The sequence below is a fragment of the Coregonus clupeaformis genome, chromosome 10, assembly GCF_020615455.1.
Source record: "Coregonus clupeaformis isolate EN_2021a chromosome 10, ASM2061545v1, whole genome shotgun sequence".
Lineage (NCBI taxonomy): Eukaryota > Metazoa > Chordata > Actinopteri > Salmoniformes > Salmonidae > Coregonus > Coregonus clupeaformis.
This window is the reverse complement of record NC_059201.1, coordinates 46,227,740-46,250,847: the sequence shown is the minus strand read 5'-3', so window position 1 is coordinate 46,250,847 and position 23,108 is coordinate 46,227,740. Positions and strand designations below refer to the sequence as shown.

Below are 23,108 nucleotides of genomic sequence, written 5' to 3'. Positions count from 1 at the left end.
CCAGCCCGGCCCGGCCTGGCCCTGCTCCACGCACCAAGTCTACGGTGCGCGTCGCCAGCCCGGTCCGGCCTGTTCCTGCCACTCGCACCAAGTCTACGGTGCGCGTCGCCAGCCCGGCCCGGCCCGTTCCTGCCACTCGCACCAAGCCAGGGGTGCGAAGTCGTCAGTCCGGCACAACCCGTGCCTGGGTCATCGGTGCCAATTCAGGTACCGCTCAACTGCTCCACTAAGGAGCTGAAGCCTACCGCTCCTGCTACGTCCAGTCCAGCTCCAGCCAGCGGGGCCAGACCGGACCAGGGGCGCTATGGGGGGTTTGTTGGAGGGTGGTGGGCAAGCCCGGAGCCGCCGCCGAGGAGGAATGCCCACCCAGCCCTCCCCTGTTTTGCTCGTATTTAGGCGCGGTCGCAGTCCGCGCCTTTAGGGGGTACTGTCACACCCTGGCTCTGGGACTCTATATGTTGAGCCAGGGTGTGTTCATTCTATGTGTTCTGTTTCTATGTTGGGTGTTTCTAGTTCGTCATTTTCTATGTTTGACTGAGTGACTCCCAATCAGAGGCAACGAGTGTCAGCTGTGTGCTGGTTGTCTCTGATTGGGAGCCATATTTAACTGTCTGTGTTTCACTTTGTGTTTGTGGGTTTTTGTTCCTTGTCGGTCTTTGTCACCGTGGACTTCACGAGTCGTTTATTGTTTTGTGTATTGTATAGGTTATCTCTAAAGATAATAAAGATCACCATGTTCATGCAACACGCGGCGTATTGGTCTACTTCTCGTCAAGACGATCGTGACAGGAAGCAGAGTATGAAAGACTGAGGAATATGGCAACTTTTGGTTGAGGTCACTACAGAAGAATTATGGACATACTATCGTAACAGATAAACTGAACCAAACATGACGTTACTACAGCAATTTAGGATGGTTAATGTTGTTACGTTAGTTTTTAAACGCTACGATAGAGGTAAATGCAGAACACTGTTTGAGGATATGTTTTATTTTGTCTACTAGTAAAAATTGAAGAGTTTCCATGCTTTTGTCTGCGGGTGTTAGCCATTGGGGGCTCGCTGAAATGTGAGAGAGCTGTAAGGGACATTATGGGTTACGTTTGGTGTGAAAGGGCTAACTAGTTAGTGGTGAGAACTAGTGGCGTTTAGAGTGGTGACGTAACTTGCTATGCGACGTGGAAGTAGTTGTTTAACTTGCTTTGCAAGGACTGTGGATTTTGTGGAGCAACGGGTAATGGTGTTTCGATGGTGAATGTTGTCGATGTGTGTAGAGGGTCCCTGGTTCAACCCCATGTAGGGAAGGAAGCAGAAATGTTACATTGATGATGTTGACGTGAATTACTGGTTTCATTGATATAATTATACGAAAGAGATTGTCTTACCAACACATAGCGGATAGTATAACATAGTAATTAAAGTTGCATCTCTGTGAATAGATGTTTTGTTTGTTTTGACTTATAATAAATAAATAAATAAATAATTTGTCATATGTTGAAGTACCGTTAGATGGAAAGTCAGCGGTAGAGAATAATATATATTGTTATGGGTTTTCTGTGTTAGAAGGATAAGGAGGTTAATTGGGTGATGAGAAATGTTGACTTGGATTGTTTGAAGAAGATTAAGTAGGATCATTGGGAGATGTGAAATGTTGAATTTAATTGTTTGAAGACGGTTATGTAGGTTTATTGGGAGATGTGAAAGGTTGACTTGGATTGTGTAATAGACTTGTATTAAAATAATTATTTATATTTAGGTGAATGAAAATATGTTGTTAAGTAGTGGTTTGTGGATAGAATTTACTAATGACATGATTTAGTAAGAGGATGAAAAAGACAGTGGTGATAGTTGGGCTATATATTGGGATATAAAGGACGCAGAGGGTGATGTGAAGCACATATCTAGATAGTTGAATATAGAATGTTCTTTGATAATTTTTTATTATGATTATTCAATTCTAAAGTTTGTTTAAACAACAAGGAGTTATGCAGACAGTTCATTAATTCTAATAATGATAATCTGTTTATGGTATGTTGAACAATGGGAGATAGTTGTTACTATTAGGCTGATGGAGTAGTATTTTTTTTTGTAATTTATGAAGTTATTAAACAATAGGTTGTTATTTTAAAACATCAATGCAACAGGTTGCGATTGATGGAAATTGATGGAAATCCCCTACAGTATATGTTAAGGGAAAGTAGGAGACAACGTATCAAACATTTAAAAAATAGATGCCTGGGATTAAATATCACGTCTTACTTACGCGGAGTAAATGATTATATTGGCAAATGAATGAAATTACATTTACAGGGGTGACAGGAACAATATAAGGGGAAACAGATATTTCCTATGTTGTTGATCAAGTAACGATAAAGGATAATTTGATATGGAATCACATGGAGCAGATTTAGGGCTTCAATAATCATTGTGAGATTTAAAGAGGATATGGTCTGAAGGGTAATCAATTAAAAATACTCATTATAAACTCAAAGAACTTTGAGTGGTTTTCATCTTTAGAGAGATTTTATATAATCTTCTTTTGGAGTAGTTATGAGGAATTACATTGACACAAACGATTATTGATGAGATAGGACAGTGTATATCTGTTCATGTTTTGTGTGTAATTACTATCTTTGGATTACTGATTGTAATTCAATATTAATAAAATGTATAATTTCTCTTCCAGGAGAAAGGGGATTTCCTTATTTCTTATTGGAATGTTGCCCAGGGCTAAGGGGAGAAGTTAGTAAAGTTAGGCGTTATTAGGTCGTAAAAGGGAGCTACCAACTTAACTAAGGCCTGGCTATATTTGTATATTCTTTTCCAATAGGGTTTTTCAAATAAACTCACAACCCACCTATTACAAGGTTTATAAAGGGTTGTTATTTTGATTTTAGTTTTTTTTTGACAGGTCAAAGTTGATAGGTCTTAAAGTCGCACACAATTAATTTTATGAAGTTTTTTTCTTTTTTGAGTGAGTTTTGGTTACAAATGTGATTTCTTATGAGAAGGAATGTCATGAGGACTTAATGTACACTTGGGATACATAACATTTATGAAATGTTTTGACTGTTGTTAATGATTAGTCTACTATAGAATGGAGCAATTCTTTGAAGGGTTTCAATGACCTCTGAACTCTGTCCTGACTTTCTAGTGTGAATTGATCACCCACACTGGAAATCCTAGGGGCATGGGATGAGGAATTTAAGGTGATTTATAATACAGAATTGGGGTTTATTTATAAAAAGGATAATTGTGAAGAAGTTTATAATTTGGTAATAAAATATATGATTCGGACCATGAAAAGAAAAGAGAGAGAGATCTATCCCTGGATAAGGGATACCTGGAGCTAGTCAATTGTACTATTCTTGAATTACTTTACGGGATAAAAGTAAGTTAAGGTATTATCAAATATGGTCATTTAAATTTCATTTATTATTTTGGTTTAATAGGCAATGTTGGTGTTTTGTTTTTGAAAGCATGAATCACGTTGCGAGTCATGTGTTCAAAAGGGGGTAGTACTGATGGTATGAGGATTTATTGGTACATTTGCATAGTGTATTAGGAATATGAGCAGTAGTAATTAATGTGTTATGGGTTAGATTAAATGTTTTAGGTGAAAATGTATTTGTGGTCTATGAAACTAGTGACTATAACAAGCTGCAAGAATGTGCACTTCCTAATCAAGGCTTATCATGACTGATAAGAAGACAGTGTAAAGTAGCATACTGTGTCTCACCTAACAATGTTCTGAATACTTTCTTTCAAAAGGTGAAAGTTTCTCTGCCAACCTAACAGGATAATCTGGGCATTTTCTGATTTGGAGACTGTGTGGCAGTAAAGGATTAAAGAAGTAAGAGCTGGAAAGAATCTAGGTGGAGAGGTTAGTAATAGGTGTTGCTGGCTACCTCGTTGGAAGGGAAAGTAGTAGATACAGATTTGTGCATCTATTTGTCCCACTGTAGGAGGTAATCAAAATCAGAGGAGGAAGATGTAACTGCCACTGTGGAGCATTGTTTTTGTGTTTGTGTCTATGTCTGTTTGTCGTTGCAGCAGTGAATCTCGACTTCCCTATTGGTGCGATGCAAGAAGGACACACTACACAGAGCGATGTGAATAGAAATTGGGAAGTATATCAGAAATTGGTATTAAGAATAATTGTTAAAACATGATCATTTGTTATATAGTCAATGATTATATGGATTTATTGGATTAGAAATTCAATCAATTAAACTGTTATGTTTGTCTTCTAGTGAGGTAAATACAGATGGTGTCTTGATGCATAGCAGGAATAATTTGGCCTAGAATGGTGTGAACCTAAATGAAAGAAACAACCTATGAACCGGCTGAAAATGAATATCAGAGGCGTTGAAGATATTTCTGTAAAGTACCACTTCTACATGCAACTGGTGTACAACAGCCAATCGAAGCTATCAATGGATTTTCTTATGTTTTTATATCAAGGGAGTGGGACAGGAGTCCACCATTGAGTGAGAATGGAGAAGGATATGTTCAGATACAACATTTTTAATGTTGTGGGCATAATGGTTGGCAAATGGACAAGAAAATTAGGTTGTAGAGTTGGTGGTGAGTCGGATGAGACATTGTAGTTGTGACATTGTCATGGGCAAGTAATTTTGAAATGTGAAGATGTATGAAGAACATAATGAAGAGACGCTAGAAGATTTAAGTGCCAGGAAAAAAAGGGGTTGCTTGGCTGTGTTGATAATAAAATTGGATTCATCTAAATTTGCTAATTTGAGTAGTAGGTATATACACTGCTAAATGAATAGTATTAAGAATGAATTGAGATAATGATCTGTATTTATTATCAGGATGAGGAAAGTCATAATAGAATTGTGGATGTTTATACTGTATGTTAATATAAGTGTACATTCTGACAGTTGTAATCGGTGGTAAAGTTGAGGGTTTAAATTTTGATTGATAAGGACTGAGTGAATCAATAACAATTGAGTGATTTAAGTAAATCATTAGTATGTATTAATATACATATTTTCAAGATGAAGAATATTGCTTGTACAATTTAAAACTGTCTTATATAGGTATTAGGTTAAAACAGTGATACATTATGGTAATGTCTTAGGATACACTTATATGATTTATTTTGAGTAGACATTGTTGAATCATACTGTTTGACACATGGAAGTTAATGTGAGGATTGTGACTGAAATCATGAATATGTTGATTAATTGGGTTAATGTATTAACATATTAGTCATTATATACATTTGAAGTATTGGGTGATATTGATATGGATGTTTAGAGTGGTACATATATATGTTGCTAGGCAGGTACTTAACTGGTTTCTATCATGGGGTTATGCTATTTTCATCTGATCTGATTGTGGTTGAATATTTCAATCCTAAATAGTTTATGGATGTACTGATTTATCAGGGAGTGAAAACAGAGTGTTATAATGTATGTCTTCTCAGGCATATTAGGAGAACAAAGTCAGAAATTAACATTGTATCTTTTAACAATCATGGGTTTTCAAGAAATTGGGTTTGAGATGTCACTCATTAGAGTATGCAATTGATAATCGCATAGCATTGGATGCTATTGTAGTAGATAAAGAGGGGATGTATGCGATTATAGGGGGAGAATAAGGTTGTACACAATTGCCATAAGGTTTTGGGAATTTAACTAAAGCTATGGGAAATATTAGAGACATGCAGGAAGGCATTAAGAGTAATAATTATTAATATATATCATGTTATTCCAGTTTAGAGTCCATTGATAATGTTGATTAAGGAATGGGGAATGTTAAGTTGGAAATGTATAACGTGGATTTTAAGGTTTACATGATTGAAGATGTGGAAACAAGACTACCTCAGTCAATCAGATAGTGCCCCAAGTGACCAGAGAAGCTTGGGGTTCCTCTGAATGAACATGGATGAAGAAGACTGACGTTATTTTTATTTTGATATATTCATTTGAATATATTGAAATATCCATGTAACTTAGGAAGTGTCATGAAATCTTTGTATTTGTGGGGATGATGTCATGATGTTCACAATTTATTATATGTTGATTTTTCTTGGTAGCATGTCTAAGATGATGGGTCAGATATCTAGCATAGTTTAGACTCTAGTCATATATATATATACTAGTGATTGGAGAATATTGTATTTTATATGAAGTTTTATGTGAAGTGTTGGAATTAAGTAATCTTACTTACCACAAAAGAGAGACTATTTTGGGGGGGATTGATATGATGTTTTCATAGTGTTGTGGACCAGGTTAGAGATAGTAGATAAGTGGCTTGGTGCCACAGAGTCTGCATTCCGTTATGTCAAAGGAGATTACTGATGTTTAAGATAGCATGATTGATGGACAGGATATACTGACTTGGGGTAAAGGGTAATAACATAAAAGAAGGGAGTGCCCATTGATGGTTAACAGATGTGGGTGAAGAAACGTGTAACATAGTGTATATAAGCTGAGAGAATGTCTTTGTTCTGTAGTTCGGAATAGCAAGAGGCAGAGCTCTGTCCTTCTGTTATAACGAACCATGATACCTATTAAATATTAAATAAACTTCCCAGCCAAGTGTTAAATATCTCCTTGCATCATGAATTACTTGATACCCTAGAAACTCATCATAACACTGAGCATATGAGGATGAACACAGAGGGAGAAACATGACAGTGCTGCTCGGGGCAAAATCTAACTCACTAGAAGGACCTTTCCATAGTAAAAAGCTGTTGTTTCATAATAACCCCTCTGAGCATGGCACAAAAGTAGATAATATGTTGTGTAGAACTTAGTTGTATTTTTAGTTTCCAAATTAAACTTTTAAAAGTTTTTCCCAACATGTGAGTCTCTCCCCCACTTGGAGTAGTAGTACATTGGTATTATCTACTAAAGATATTTACACTTTGAGGTGAAAGGTCTCCAGTCCTTCAGATTTCAAGATAGTAGTAGTAGGAGGACAAATAAACCAATCCAGTCACTGATCTTAATTGAATATATTGTGAATGTTTTCGAGAAATAAACATGCACAACACGAGAACCATGCATTTTTAAGCATATGTAGCTACTTTCTTATTTTATTTAAAATTATACACAATACATTTCAGTGACTGTCTTCTAGCTGACTTAATACAGCAAATATTTTGTTTCATGAAGAAGGAACCTTGTTCAAGTGTTGGAGTGTCACCTCACCAGCTGTAGTGTGAGTCACCTCTTATGTTTGTGTAGTGGGTTTGACATCACTGCATGATGCTCTTTCTAATAAACCTGACAGTCCCAGTCCGTGTAATGCCATGCTATGTAGTTGTGAGCATCTTCGAGTGGATTGGTACTGTATATTATGCCCATGGCATATATTTACATTTACATTTTAGTCATTTAGAACCAGCGACCTTTCGGTTACTGGCACAATGCTCTTACATAATATTATAATATTATGCTTCTTGTGAATAAATCTTATTTTATTTTATTAGTGTCTATCTTTTATTTAATTTTAAACTTTGTTTTAGAAGGCTATTTTATAGATGAATTAGGACAGGGCTCAAATGAGCTCAAGTAAATTGAGTGTCTCAACCTTTATTTATTATTAGACAAAATATATCAGGTAGATATGTAAGATATATCACATTACTGGATAACTTTTTCTGTGTTTTAGATTGGCATATCTTTGGGACACACTTGGAGCCAGGTGGACATTGGTCAGTTCAGTACTTGACAGCTGGAGGTTCGAGTCTGCTTGGCTATGGCATTACATGCTGTTCTCCATTAGTAATATCTGTTATTACATTACAATGAAGCTATTGTATCTTTATCTAGCTACCATTTTGTTAAATCTTTATGTCAGACTGTTTAATGTTACTCAGAACAATCCTATGCATAATTTTAAGGCTTTTCAGTGATTATTGTCTATTTTTCTCGGTTTCTAGCCTGGCTGACGTGACTCACGTGAATCACAGTGAGGTAGAGGCTGTTGGAAGTTGTAGTATTTGCACAGAGTTGTGCTTATTTCTGGCTGAGCTTTGATTGGTTATCTCAAAAGTTGTTTTTTTTGAGACCTCACGTTGTTTGGATTTTTTAAAATCCAACAGTGCCCAAACTGCTTGAATCAATGTTGTTTCACGTAATTTCAACCAAAACGAATCCATGTGATGACGTTGAATCGACGTGGAAAACTGATTGGATTTGAAAAAAGTCATTTAGTATTTTTTTACCCAACTTTTAACCTAAATCCAATGACGTGGTGCAATTTTTTTTTAATGTCACATTGAATTCACGTTAATTGACAACTCAACCAAATGTAAATTAGAACTAGATGTTGAACTGACGTCTGTGCCCAGTGGGTGGCATTGGAAGGGAGCAGCGCTCGGGGGCTGTGTGTGGTTGTCCACGTGGGTTTAAGTGAGAAAGGTTAATCAGTAAAAAAGTACATCCCCTTTTTCATTGACGCATTGTGCCGACAACATCAAAATAGACTTTCCAGACTCTGAAGTCAAGAGGACTTTGAGTTAGGTGTTTGCAGACTCCTCAGTTTCACCCTTTCCCAGACAATAAACCTGAGTACAAATGGATATCCTGTCTCCAGAGTCTCTATTAGGGTGAGGTGTTTAGCTGCCTGTCAAATTATACTCAGAGAACAGAACAGGTACCAGCAATTGTACACTTACATGTCTTTTTCACATTTGTTTTATTGAAGAGAAATTCTAAAGTTTGGTCAAATACACACTGCTCAATAACAACACCATCACAGAATACATAAATCAGTTTTAATATATCAGTTTTAATACATAAATAAACATGAATACACACATTAATAAATATTCCTTTCAGGTAACTTATCAAATAAATTATATGTGTTAACAGAAATGTAACATATCAAATATTACAACATATTACAACAGTTACATATTTTATAATAATAATAATAATATATAATAATAATAATAATAATAATAATAATAATAATAATAATTATATATATTTTCATATAAGAGATGAGGGAGAGAGATAAGGAGAAAAAATCTGGGGGAGACGATGGTGAGATGAGGGAGAGAGGATGGAGAGATGAGGATGGAGAGATGATGGTGAGAGGAGGGGGAGAGGATGGAGAGATGATGGGGAGAGGAGGGAGAGATCAGGGGGAGAGGATGAATTTTGCATTTTTAATGGCTGCAAGCCCAGGAAATCAAAGCACACAGCGGATCCGGAATATTCTGGTGTAACAGGAGAATGTGACTCCGATCAGCTTTCTTCTTGGAAATGTAGGGCAGAACACTTGATGCATGTTTAATGTAATCAATCAATCACATTTTATTTATGAAGCCCTTTTTACATCAGCAGATGTCACAAAGTGCTATACAAAAACCTAGCCTTAAACCCCAAACGGCAAGCAATGCAGATGTAGAAGCACATGTCCTTTGCAATAAAAAAAGAAAGTTGCACATTCATCTCTTCTTACTTGTGGATTTATTACCAACGATTCGTCTCTGTAGCCTTCATCCCATTGTAAATCCACAAGCAAGGAGAGATGAGTATGTAACTTTCTTTTTTCATTGCATAGTTATTCTTCCATCAGTAAGCACCTCACTTTGAGGGTGTGCAGTCTTTCGTTCCTTTTTCATTTATGTAATACATGTCCTAACCATAAGAGGTCAGCATTACAGTGTTCATGGCAGCGAGTTTTGGTCCCCCTGGATAAAAGCTCCTAGGTACTGTACCCCATCGCAGCTGGGAGAGATTGAAAACTTCTGATTAGAACTCTCTAAGTCAGTTTTGCAGTACCCAGACTGCTGGACTATAAAGCGCGTTGGTTACACTTTCTTTGACAGTGTCACTGCAACATGAACACGAAGGGTCACGTCATAGTGTAGCTCAGTTGGTAGAGCATGGCGTTTGCAATGCCAGGGTTGTGGGTTCGATTCCCACGGGGGGCCAGTATGAAAAAATAAAAAAATAATGTATGCACTCACTAACTGTAAGTCGCTCTGGATAAGAGTGTCTGCTAAATGACTGAAATGTAAATGTAATAGTGAAACTGTCAAATGAAGTGTAACCAACACTTTCATTGAAAGTGCTTTTTAGTCCAGGAATAGGTTTACCATAATGTGTCCCTCTAACTTAAACATCTACAAGTGTTCCTCTCTAAACCACTTTCCCGCTGCAGACTCTGATCTCATTGTTCCAAACAAGGTTTGGCTGTTGGGCTGATGGTATTTAAGCCCTAAGGCAAAGCTAAACAGAATTCCTGGAGTGAACGAGATGTTTACAGTTACTGTTGTAGAACGTGTCATTTCCAGGACTCCTGCTGGATTATCTGGTATTTCTTGGCAAAATATCATAGCTATGACACAACAAGAGAGAAGAAAAGTCGTCTCTACTTCCGACTGTTGAGTAACAAATGGTTTGAGTTCAATTTATTTTTTGCTGACGTGTCATGAGGAGAGAGGTTAGGCCTGCGTCTTGAGGAATGTCATCTATTACACACAGTATGTGGATAGGGGTGCGTCTATGCTTACTGTTTGTGAATAATTGTGGGGGGTGGTTTACATTTGCAAACTACATTTTTATCCTTTCCTTGTAATGTAGTTTGACCTACAGTACCAGTCAAAAGTTTGGACACACCTACTCATTCAAGGGTTTTTCTATATTTTTACTATTTTCTACATTGTAGGATAATAGTGAATACATCAAAACTATTAAATAACACATCATGTAGTAAACAAAAAAGTGTTGAACAAATCAAAATATATTTTGTATTTGAGATTCTTCAAATGGCCACCCTTTGCCTTGATGACAGCTTAGCTGCTCACCAAGACCTTAACTAGCTGAACCAGGAACTCAGATGGAAAGGAATGATGTGGATAGGAAAGGATACATAATTTGGCCAAGAGCACATTTTATTTATTTTCTTTGTACACAACTGCTTTATACAAAAAAAACAAGGATATAATTATATATATTTTTATAAACAAAGTACATCAAAAACACAGATTCCCCAAGGACTACATGGTAGTAACTGCAGATACATCCATGCTTCAAAGACGTAGTCAATGCAACGGGTTGGTTCTTAGTTTTATAAATATTTGTTTCGATGCGTGAAATATTCCTGAAGTTGTCAAAGCTGTACAGCTAGCATTTTACTCAGGTTATTTGACCCATCTGAAATAGTAGTGTGTGTGTGACTGCGTATGCGCAAGCATGTCTGTTTGTGTCCATGGCGTGTGTGTGTGTCCGTGCGTGGCCTTGCGTACATCTGTGTAGGTTTGCTGCCGTTTGCTGACTGTGTGTGTGTGTGTGCGTGTGTGTGCATGTATGTGTGTGTGTGTATTTGTGTGTGTGTGCTGAAGCAACCCCTGACTTCAGGCCTGGTTCTAGACAACGATGGACGTGAGGTGTCTGAAACACATGATGACGTCCAGAGGGACAGGAGGACTCAGGTGGTTCCCATCCAGACGCAGGTACCTGGTGGGTGTCAATTAATCAATAAATCAATAAATCAAGCAAACAATCAAGCAATCAATTGATCGATCAATCATTAAATCAATCAATCAATTAAACAATATTTCAATTAAACAATCAAAGACACAATCAATTAATCAACCATGCCTATTGCGTTGTGTATATGAAGTTATATTACCTGAGTCTGGGAATCAGAGCCTCATCAGTCAGACTCTCAGAGGACAGACTGAATGGACACAGCTGGGTCCCGTTAATACCTGACACAGTTAAATACTTTATTTGAATCCACCAATCAAATTGACATTAAAAAAGGATCCAAACATTTCAAAGGTCCTTGTATGCATGGACACTCAAGGGTACAGAAAGCAAAGCACCTCCTTCTCCAAACAGCTTGGCTGCTGAAACAGAGCAATACCTAGCCAACACACACGCACAAGTTACTCACTCAATTCTGTTGTGGTTATGTTAGCTACTTATGGTTGTATTGCCATTGTGTGTTACTCATTAGTAATGCTGTTATGGTTGTGATGTAGTTGTGGTCATGATATGTTGTGTTACTTACTCTCGAAGGTGTTGTGGTTGTGTTGTGGTCATGTTACGGACCTTAGTTCAGTCTAATGTTAAGCTACTCACTCTCGATGCTGTTGTGGTTGAGGTGCAAGTGCACCAGCTGGGAGTTGAACAGGGGGACAGAGGTGAGCTGGTTGTGGGCCAGGTGAAGGTCTAGCAGAGTGGATACATTGAACACAGCCTTAGGGATTCCCTTATCACTCAGCTGGTTGTAGTTGAGCCTCACAAACGCCAGTTTGGAGAAGCCTTGGAAGTAGTCCCTGTATGGGGAAGACAAGTGGGTTTAATAGAGGGTTCTTAGTGTAGCACCCTCATGTATTATCAAGGTTGTTGAAAAAATATATATATATTCCAGGTGCATCGAGGATAGAGAGTTCAGCACAATGTCATTAATGATTTACTGTATGTCACACCAATGTTTCAGTCAATAGATCATGCGTGTGTGTGTATGAGTGAGCGTGTGTGTGAGTATGCACGCTTGCATGCCTGCCTCGTGCGTGCGTGCCTGAGTGTGCTTACTTAGGGATGTCGTCAATGTTGTTCCTGTCCAGGAATAGCTGTGTGATGCCATTGGGGATGTTAGCTGGCATCTTCTTCAGGATGTTATGGGCCAAGTTCAGCTGAACCAGGTTCTTCAGGTCTTTAAACGTGTTCTTCCCCATGTCACTGTCACTCAGCTAAACACAACAGAGAACACATAAAGAGAATACACAGTGTGTGTGCGTGTGTGTTTATATGATTGTTTGTATACGTTTCTGCGTGCATGCATGCATGTTTGCAGATTTGTGCGTGTGAGTGTGATTGATTGGTTGCACATTTGTGTGTGTATGTATGTGTGTGTGTGCTTGCTTGCTTGCATGGATGTGTGTGTGTACCTTGTTGTGGTGCAGGTCGAGCAGAGAGAGGTGCTCCATCTTGCCGAAGGCTCCAGAGGGGATCTTGGAGATCTGGTTGTGGCTGAGTCTGAGCTGCTCCAACCCAGCTGGCAGGTCATTAGGAACCTCCTTCAACTGGTTCCTCTCCATGTAGAGAAACAACAGACCAGGTACCTTCTCAAACGTCTGAAAGAGAGAGACAGAGCGCGAGACGGACAGACATATAGCGAAATAAAATATTAAGAAATATTCATGAAAATAGCTGAATACATTACTAAATAAATAAAATACTAAAGAAATATAAAGAAAAAAGCTCTCACCTGCTTGTCCACTTTTTTGATGCGGTTGTTGGCCATGTTGACCCATCTCAGCTCTGTGGCATTGTTGAAGGGTTCCGCCGTTACCTCGGAGATGTAGTTGTTCTGCAGGTACAGGTAGTGTACTCTCGAGGGGATCACAGGGACCGTACGTAGGTTCCGGTTCTCACAATAGAGGGCATTGGGGAAGGAGGGTGGGCAGAAACACTCCCGGGGACAGTCAGGGAACATGGAAGGGGGGCCAAGGATGGGAGGGGGGAAGTCTGTGGGCTCCTGGGGTTCTGGTTCCTCAGGTTGTGGGGCAGGCTTGAAGTAGGGGCGCTTGGTGGGCTTTGGAGGCTTAGCAGGTTTCTTAGGCCTTGGTCTCTGGCAAAACACTGCCCCCATCAGGAGACAGAGCACCAGGGCAGTGTAGATTCCCACACCTGTCTTCATTGTCCTGGATGGAAAGAGCGGATGAGGAGGAGAGAAAGACAACGTGAGAGAGGGGTTGGAGGAGAGAGATACATACTGTATGTAAGAAAATGTAATACTATACAAGGGGTAAGAAAAGGGTTATACCACATTTGACATTTGGTAAAGCACCAGATTTCAGGAGATAATCCTTAATGCAGTATGACTGTGTTTCTAAATGATTTGTGATGCATCTACCAGTAGGTCTTCTAAGTTATGAAGGCATCATTATGCCCTAAATGTTATCAAGTGGTGGATTGCTTGCTAGTAGCCACTAGTAATATTTTCCTCTAGCCTTTTGCAGGGGTTTTGTAAGCTGCTTATATGAAGGCTGAGTTGAGTGCAGTGACCTGTGCAGGCGAAGGACACAGACATTTTTTTTTATTTATTTATTTATTTCACCTTTATTTAACCAGGTAAGCCAGTTGAGAACAAGTTCTCATTTACAACTGCGACCAGGCCAAGATAAAGCAAAGCAATGCGATAAAAACAACACAGAGTTACATATGGGGTAAAAAACATAAAGTCAAAAATACAACAGAAAATATATATACAGTGTGTGCAAATGTAGCAAGTTATGGAGGTAAGGCAATAAATAGGCTATAGTGCAAAATAATTACAATAGTATTAACACTGGAATGCTAGATGTGCAAGAGATTATGTGCAAATAGAGATACTGGGGTGCAAAATAGCAAAATAAATAACAATATAGGGATGAGGTAGTTGGGTGGGCTAATTTCAGATGGGCTGTGTACAGGTGCAGTGATCGGTAAGGTGCTCTGACAACTGATGCTTAAAGTTAGTGAGGGAGATAAGAGTCTCCAGCTTCAGAGATTTTTGCAATTCGTTCCAGTCATTGGCAGCAGAGAACTGGAAGGAATGGCGGCCAAATGAGGACATGGTTCTCATTCATGTCTGGATGAAGCATTAGCTTTTCCTTTACAAATGTTAAAAAATAAGAGAGAGAAGGAAAGAGAGGAGGGTGTGATAGAGAAAGGTGGGGATAGAGAGAGGTATAGAGAGGAGAGAGGGAGAGAGAGGAGTTAGAGAGGGAGGGAAGGAGGGGAAAGAAGAGAGGATGAGAGGAGAGAGAGAGAGAGGGGTACAAAGAGAGAAGTTAGAGAGGGAGGGGGGAAGAGGGAGAGAGGATAAGAGATTGAGAGGGTGAGAGAGAGAACGGGGAGGTGGGTGAGTTAGAGAGGGAGAGAGTGGGAGAGACAAAGAGAAGTAGAGAGGGAGCTCAAGGATAAAGCCTCCATTGTGTGTGTTGGTCCAGAGAGAGTTTCTTCCTAATGAGGGGGAACAGAGGGGGCTGGATGGGATGGGCTGTTGCTCCAGAGTGGCTGGAGCCTGGAGCTCTGAGACGGGTGGAGGGTTGGTTGTCTAATAGCATAGAGGATACTCTCACTAGGAATCTCCATATACATCTCTCTCTCTCTCTTTCTCTCTCTGTCTCTCTCTCTCTCTCTCTCTCTCTCTCTCTCTCTCTCTCTCTCTCTCTCTCTCTCTCTCTCTCTCTCTCTCTCTCTCTCTCTCTCTCTCTCTCTCTCTCTCTCTCTCTCTCTCTCTCTCTCTCTCTCTCTCTCTCTCTCTCTCTCTCTCTCTCTCTCTCTCTCTCTCTCTCTGTCTCTCTCTGAACACCCAGAAGACCACTGCATAACAGAGGAAAACAGTCATGGGTCATTCGTTTGTAGCTATTTTCCTGGTCACTAGGATACATCTGGTTACTGTGATTCTGACCCAGGGATTTCTATGTGAAACTGTGACTACTGGCAAAAAGACAAGGTGTTATGGGTCAGCATCTTACAACAGTGTGGGATTGACTGTGTGTTTCTATGCTTTGTTTGTTGTGAGAAAGGCTTCTTGACAGTATTTGAACTGAGTATGTCCAGGCAAGGAAAAACAGCTCTGAACTTTCCTTCCTTTCAAACTAATCGTGCTCCCTGGCAAGGCTACTCAGGCCAGAGTGTAATTTCACTTTTCCTCTCTCAGTAGTCCAGAATGCCAACAGCCGTCATGGAGACGTCAGGACTTCAGTACAGAGAGTTAGTGCTGTTGTTAGACAACAAGAGAGAGATGACAGTCTGGAGTTCACCTATACCATAGTCACAGCTAATCTGCGAGTTAGGGTTGTAAGTCAACAAGAGAGACAACACTCCAATATTCAGGGTTCAGCACACCTGGGTCACAATTGTGTTAGAGTTGCCCACTTGCTCCAAGTTCATCCTGGAAAGATTATAAGAATCCTTCAGCTTTATTAACTTTTTCATTATGGATTTCATTGAGGCACGATAAAATCTCCCGGAAAAGCTTTACTGCTCTCCCGGACAGAAGGGTTGGCAACTCTATTGAGAGGAGAACTAAAGGCGAGTCAGAAATGTGACTGGTAACACGTCAACTTTACTGGGCTTTGACTCACCTAAAGCATTTAAAACGGTCATAAATAGATAAAGTCATGTTTCCTAACCACAACAACCCTGCAGGATTTAGATCCCTCCCAAGATGGCCTGGCTGTGATGCCCCTTTTGGAAAATAATGAGAAAGACAGAGCAGGGTCTGCAGACAAGCAAGGGAAAACGTTGGACTGTCTGCACTGTTAAGCCTGCTTGAGATGGCAGGCAGATGTATAGCCTGGCTGTCTAAACTTCTGGGTGACCCAAATTTTTAAGGAAATATTGCCAGCTGTCAAATAAGAAACTATCAGTTGTTTTGGCAGAATGATATAGATGCTTTATAGCAAGTATTAGACAACAAATACATGTTGTTCGAACAACAATGATCCATCTTCACAATGTTCTGAATTCTTATCAATAATGAATGACAGAGTTTTATTGTTGTGTAGAAACACAGAGATCCAATCCAACTGAACCAGACCACAGCCCATTATGAAGGAATGAACGTTCCTGAGATGTTTCTGGAGATTTCAGAAAGCTTCTCCTCTATTTTCGAAGACATTGATCAACAATAATCTGCATATAATTGTGACCTGCCAATCCTAGAAGCTATACCTAGTCTACACATGTGACATGTGGCAGAACAGTCCTCTGAAGCACCTAGAGACAGACAGACAGACAGACAGACAGACAGACAGACAGACAGACAGACAGACAGACAGACAGACAGACAGACAGACGCACAGAGAGACAGACATACGTCTTGAGGAACAACTGGACAGTTGTCAAGCCCTATGTGATGTAAAGCATAGCGCTGTAGATGGTAGAGTGATATAGTCTCGCCTGCACCAGCCAAAAAAATCACAGCAGTGTTTTCATAAGCCAGACTGTGAAAAAGATCAACTTCGCATTCTGTTCAGTCCATTAGCCACCCAGTACTACCCTTCCATCAACTTGAAACAAGAAATCAGCATGATTAGCTGAACGAAGGTGAAATGGATAGGTGTGTCACTATTTGTCTGAATGTCACAGAGCAGCAGTGTTCTAGAATCTGCTTTGTGAGAGAACTTTAGCAGAAGCAACAAGCATTCCAGAAGCAACAAGCGTTCTAGAACAAGCTCACTCTCTGGGAAGAGATTTCAGTACCGCTCTTATTCAGCGTCTCTATAGAAACACACACTGTCAGGCTCTGTTCACGTCCGCCTCTCTGCCAAGACACGCACATACACACAAACACACACACACACACACACACACATACACACACACACACCTCACACATTCTGAGACACACACACTCTCTCCTGGCCTCGCTTTGTTTACATGCTGTTATCGAGCGTGTCACATCTATAAGCACCCCCCCTGGAGAAAAGAAACAACAAACAATGTCTTACCTGCCAATGGTACCTGCCCTCTTTTATCAAATCGAGAGTTTTCTGTGTCTCTGCTTTTTGTCTCTCCCACCCTTCTCTTACCCCTCCCTCTCTCTCCCCCTCTCTCTCCCTCCCTCTCTCCTTCTCTGTGGACAAGCCTCCTATTGGGTTGGTTCCCTGGCTATCTTTCCCTCTGAAGGTCATAGTGTTTCCTCCTCTCCTCTCCTCTCCTCTCCTCTCCTCTCCTCTCCTCTCCTCTCCTCTCCTCTCCTCTCCTCTCCCTCTCCTCTCCTCTCCTCTCCTCTCCTCTCCTCTCCTCTCCTCTCCTCTCCTCTCCTCTCCTCTCCTCTCCTCTCCTCTCACTCCCTCCTTCCCTCTCACTCTGGCCCTCCACAGCAGAGATCAACATTTCATCTCCACTCCCATCCTGTTGAAGGAGGATGTATTCTCACCAGACTCAGTGTATATAGTCCAGGATTAGGTTTACTCTGTGTTCTGGAAGCTTTGTATTATATGAGGTGGTTTATCGCACAGAGCAGCTGTTTGGTTAGTGCAATGGGGAGTCTTATTAAGTGTGTGTGTGTTCACGTGCGTGCAGTCATGCTTATGTGTGTGTGTCAGGCTGAGGTTACAGACACGTTAGCAGTACATTCCTGCAGAATCTGAGCAGCATGCAGCTCAGGGTAACGAGGAGAACACATGTGGAGAACTGTTTCACACACCCCTTCCTCTCCCTCACTCTCTAACTCCCTTGCTCCCTTGCTCCATCCATCTCACCCCTTCCTCTCTCTCACTCTCTCATCCCTCCGCTTCTCCCTCTTTCTCACTCCCTCCCTCTTTCCTCCTTTCGTTCACCCCTCCATTTCCACCTCCTTCCCTCTCTCCATCACCCCTTCATTTCCACCTTCCCTCTCTCCATCACCCCTTCATTTCCCCATACTTACTTTTACTGTACCCTACACCCATATTCCAACTATAACCCCCACTGTTACTGTTTCTGCATCCTATACCCACTATATCCCCACTATTCCAGTGGTGGACACTACAGCAGCTGTTTTCCAACCATAGGCCAGTCATAATCAGGCCAGCCAGGATGAGGTAGTCTGGGTAAAAGTGCTGCAGGAACGTCCTGTTCTGTCATTTAGAAGATGACTGGATTGATTCCACTGTTTAGGCCTCAGAGCCCAGAGCTGAAGAACTTAGAGTCCCAAATGGCACCCTATTCCCTATTTAGTGCACTACTTTTGACCAGGGCCCATAGGGCCATTTGCGACTCAAGCCTTCGAGTCTGTTGGGCTAGAGCCAGAGACCTTAGAGATGCTTGTCTATGGAAAAACACACTGACTGATCTACAGCCAACACTGCAATATTCCCACTGTAACGGCAGTACACAGCAATGTGCCTGCACACTGGATACAGCTTTACAAGAACATAGGACCGTGCTTAATGTTTATTACCAAAGTATCATCAATTATGTTAATGGTAAATAAATGATATGTTAATAAAGCGTAAACATTCCCCTTCATCACTCCCAAAGACACAGAACTGACATATTTATGGGGCTATGAAATTAAAGTTAACAGTCTAAATCAGAACAGCCATCAGATTTACTGCTGAACAGGTAAGTATGCATGCTGTTGGCAGTCACAGTGTTTAAGGAAGAAGGCTGGAGACGTTAGTTATCTCAATCAATCAAACTGTATTTCCACAACACAACATTTTACAAAGTAATTTATAATGTAATGTTCATCAAAACCCTGGACCTGAACTAGCAAAACATTTACCGAAAAAGAGAAGCTAAAGGGGAAAACAGCGGCGACGGGAAAAACCAGACTCTAGGGAGCCAATGAATTGGGACCCAATGGCCAACTGGGCATTAGATGGGAGTGATGCCAGGCACGTGCACAGATAGATGTCTAAGCTTGCCTGAGCTCCTGCCCTTTTGACTGTTTGTTAGTAGCCCTGAGAGGCAGATGTCAGCAGCAGAGCAAACTACAATCACAGGTAAAGACTAGATAGACTGTTTCAACAGAATAGCTAGCTAATTAGCTGATTCTGCATTCCCTATGATCAGCTGATAGCCCACCCCTCTTTGCCCTCTCTTTCTTAAAGTGGGATGAGTGTGATTTTGCAGAAAATAAAGGTCTATGGAAAAAATATATGTTGAAATTTGGCAACAGGAACATTAGATAATTCGTTATGAATCTAAGAAATGTAAGTCAATGTTTTTTGGGGGGAGGGGTGCCCTTTTTTTCACTTCGAGCACCTGTCCCTCGAAAGGTCTGTGCACGACCCTGAGTGATTCCATTCAAAAGCACTCAAAGAATGGTAAAGGCTAACAAAAAGTTTGGAACCAACATCAAAGCCCATACGCGTGCAAGATGGGTGATTCTTTGCTGAGCCTGCTGATGTACCTTCCACTGCAGCTCATCCATCTATACCACAGCCAGACAGAGGGGCCAGCCATGTAGGAGGACACCTAAAGCCTTTAACTGACTTACTAACTCACTTAATTCACTTCATTTCTGGAGGAACATAGGGCTTGACCTAAAGTTTTCCAATTCCGCAGGTCTTTCTGGCTGCTTCCTTTGCCTCTGGCCATGACAAGTGGATCTTCTTGAGTTCTACGTTCAGACATCTAGGCCAGGTCTTCTGCTGAAGGCTGTAAGACAGAAAATAACTCATCATGTGCCTCGTGTCAGGAGCTCACCAGAGCCAATCAATCATCCCTCATATTATATCAGACACAACCAGACCATGACCTAGAGCAGTAACACAAGATTAAAGATCAGACAAATAGACAGACAGACCTAGAGCAGTAACATGATAATACAGGTAACTGCCAAAATAAAGGAAACACCAACATAAAGTGTTGGGCCACCACATGCAGCCAGAACAGTTTCAATGCATCTTGGCATAGATTCTACAAGTGTTTGGAACTCTATTGGAGGGATGCAACACCATTCTTTCACCAGAAATTCCATAATTTGGTGTTTTGTTGATGGTGGTGGAAAACGCTGTCTCAGGCGCGCTCCAGAATCTCCCATAAGTGTTCAATTGGGTTGAGATCTGGTGACTGAGACGCACACACGCGCACACGCGCACACACACACAAACACTTTAAACCCCCTATGATCCTTTGAGACCCCTCTTTCAAAGTCACTCAGATCTCTTCTTCTTGCCATGGTAGCCAAAATAATGGGCAACTGGGCATACATGACACTAAGCATGATGGGATGTTAATTGCTTAATCAACTCAGGAGCCACACCTGCTTTCAATATACTTTGTATCCCTCATTTACTCAAGTGTTTCCTTTATTTTGGCAGTTACCTGTAGATCAGACAGAGCAGTAACATACGATAGTAGATACATTTTCATGTAGATGTCTCATTAATATTGATGCATGATTTACGTGAAAGTCAGAGTTATGCTGGCGGATCTCCAATCAGAATTCAGCCCAGACTGCAGAGGGTCATGCTCCATTTCACTTCTCCAAGGCTCTTATCTTCAGCTGACTCTTACATAAGACTACCATCCACTTGACAGGTGTGCTGATCTGGAGAAAGGATTAGTTCCTCAAAATTGCTATAACTGCTCTCTCTCACACACGCCAACAATCTACACAGTTCAAACACACACCAGCTAACAACAAACGTTCCCACAACTGTAGAGAACGTTCCCTTAAGAGTCTCATTAGGTCATTAACTTACTTTTTCATAGGAATGTTCCCGTGATGTGCAAGGAATGTTTCCAAGAGACCATTCCCTTAATGTCAATTAGAACTTATCCAAAATGTGGTTGCCAGAATAAAGTATATTAATGTTCTAGACATTCCAAGAACATTCATGTGTCCAGTTTTCTGTAGGTTAGGAGAATATTCCATTAACGTCCCACCAGACATACACAGAATATAGTTGCTACGTTCTCAGTATATAAGATATTAATGTTCTAGACACATTTCATGAGAATGTTGCAAGAACTTTCCTGTATCCAGTTTTGTGAGGGTTAGGAGAATATTCCATCAATGTCCCACCAAACATACACAGAACATGGTTGCCATGTTGCCATGTTCTCAGAATATTGTTCTAGAAAAGTTTCATGGGAACGTTACAAGAACATTTATGTGTCCCCCAAAAATGTCTTTGCACATCACGTCTTGTTACTGTTGCCGAGCCAATCAAGGCCCTGATTGGTGAACCACTGATTAGAGCCCTGAACCAAAGCCATGCCCGTGACGTTCAGGCCCTACCCTACCCAGGCCCGATTTATTTTGGCAAATTTAAGGCCCTGCTCGAAACCCGAATTCCGAAATAACTTCCTCCGTTAGTAAATCCATTAGCTGCTCCTCTCTGTCTGTCACACGCTCCCTGTGCGCAGCTATCTCTGCATGCACTCTGCTCAGCTCATGGCGGCTCTTCTGTCTGTGAGTATTCATAGCAACGACTCTGCTAGGGCTGCTCGGCTCAATGAAGAGACATAAGAGAGCAATTAGCTGTTAGCTACTTTTCATTACTCTATACTCAGATAAAACTCAAGGAACATTATAATTTTATGTTAAATAATCTTTCCTGTCTTAAATTTGATGAGGTTGAAGCACTTCTGACACCATGTTATGATCTTAGTCAGATATGACTGTACTGAGCAGCAGAGCACAAGCAATTGGCTCAGCTTCAAAATGTTAGTGATCAATTTAGTGATACCTGAGCCCTGCCCATACCATAGTTATTAATGAAAAAACAGGCCCTACACGGATGTATACTGTCAGGGCCCGGGTAGCAGAGCTCTATCACTGATCCATTCATAGCTCTTTGTCTGTTGTCAAGGTTAGGGATACTCACACAAACAGTGCTTTTAACATACAGTGTTTTCAACTGACATATTTGACACACGATTGCAATGTTCATGTATACAGTAATTATTATTCAACATGTCCTCACCTGGGATTTGAACTCATGGTTCAGAGTAATCCTCTCTTGCTGCTGCGCCACCATGTCCGTGTCCAGTATCAGTTAATCTGACTCTCATCATTAATTTTATTGACTTATTTCAGCACTTTAAGGGCTTTCTGTATAGTTGTCTAATGTTGGTGGGGAATATTAGCCTGTTTTAATGATACTCCTGAATCACTATGATCAATAAATTATTTTCTTGAGTGTACTTTTAACAGAGCTGAGATTTACTTCAAAGTGCATTCCATAGAGAATAGTAGAGAAAGCATCCCTATATAGTTCCCATTATGGCGTCAGTGGTCAGGGTGTTTGTCATTGATACTGGTGGCCTGGGTTTGAGACCTGCTAGGGTAATCACCCTACTCTCACATTCTTAGCAATATATGTTATTTGCATTTATCAGACAATTGTTTATATGGAAATGTAGTTTATTACTATAATGTGTATCGATTTCTTCTCTCTCACGCATTTCTGGAACTTTGGCTACCAGCTTTGTGCCGTTGTGCATGATCTCCAGATGCTTTTTCAGGTTTGATGTGGTGTTTCTGGATGAAGAGATCAATGCTGCATTTGCAAAGATCGCATTTGACTAAAATGTTGTTCTCTTTCTCCTCGATTAACCACCTAGAGTCGATGTCTGTACCAACGTGGAAATCTAATTAGCATAATAAATACATCCCCATACAAATCTGTCAGTTTAAGCTAGAGGTACATGTTTTTCTGTATTGGATGC

The 23,108-nt window shown here is 40.5% G+C and overlaps 1 protein-coding gene across 1 annotated transcript; it reads right to left on the bottom strand.

Annotated features, from left to right (window-relative positions):
• Positions 1–10,861: 10,861 nt before the first annotated feature.
• Positions 10,862–17,534, bottom strand: LOC121575983 (prolargin-like). Its single transcript, XM_041889284.2, has 7 exons — positions 17,447–17,534; positions 13,210–13,645; positions 12,890–13,075; positions 12,534–12,691; positions 12,078–12,274; positions 11,623–11,701; positions 10,862–11,447 (listed from the first exon to the last, which is right to left on the bottom strand). The coding sequence occupies exons 2-7, from the start codon at positions 13,639–13,641 to the stop codon at positions 11,357–11,359; spliced, it is 1,143 nt and encodes a 380-aa protein (XP_041745218.1). The 5' UTR covers positions 13,642–13,645; positions 17,447–17,534; the 3' UTR covers positions 10,862–11,356.
• Positions 17,535–23,108: the final 5,574 nt, after the last annotated feature.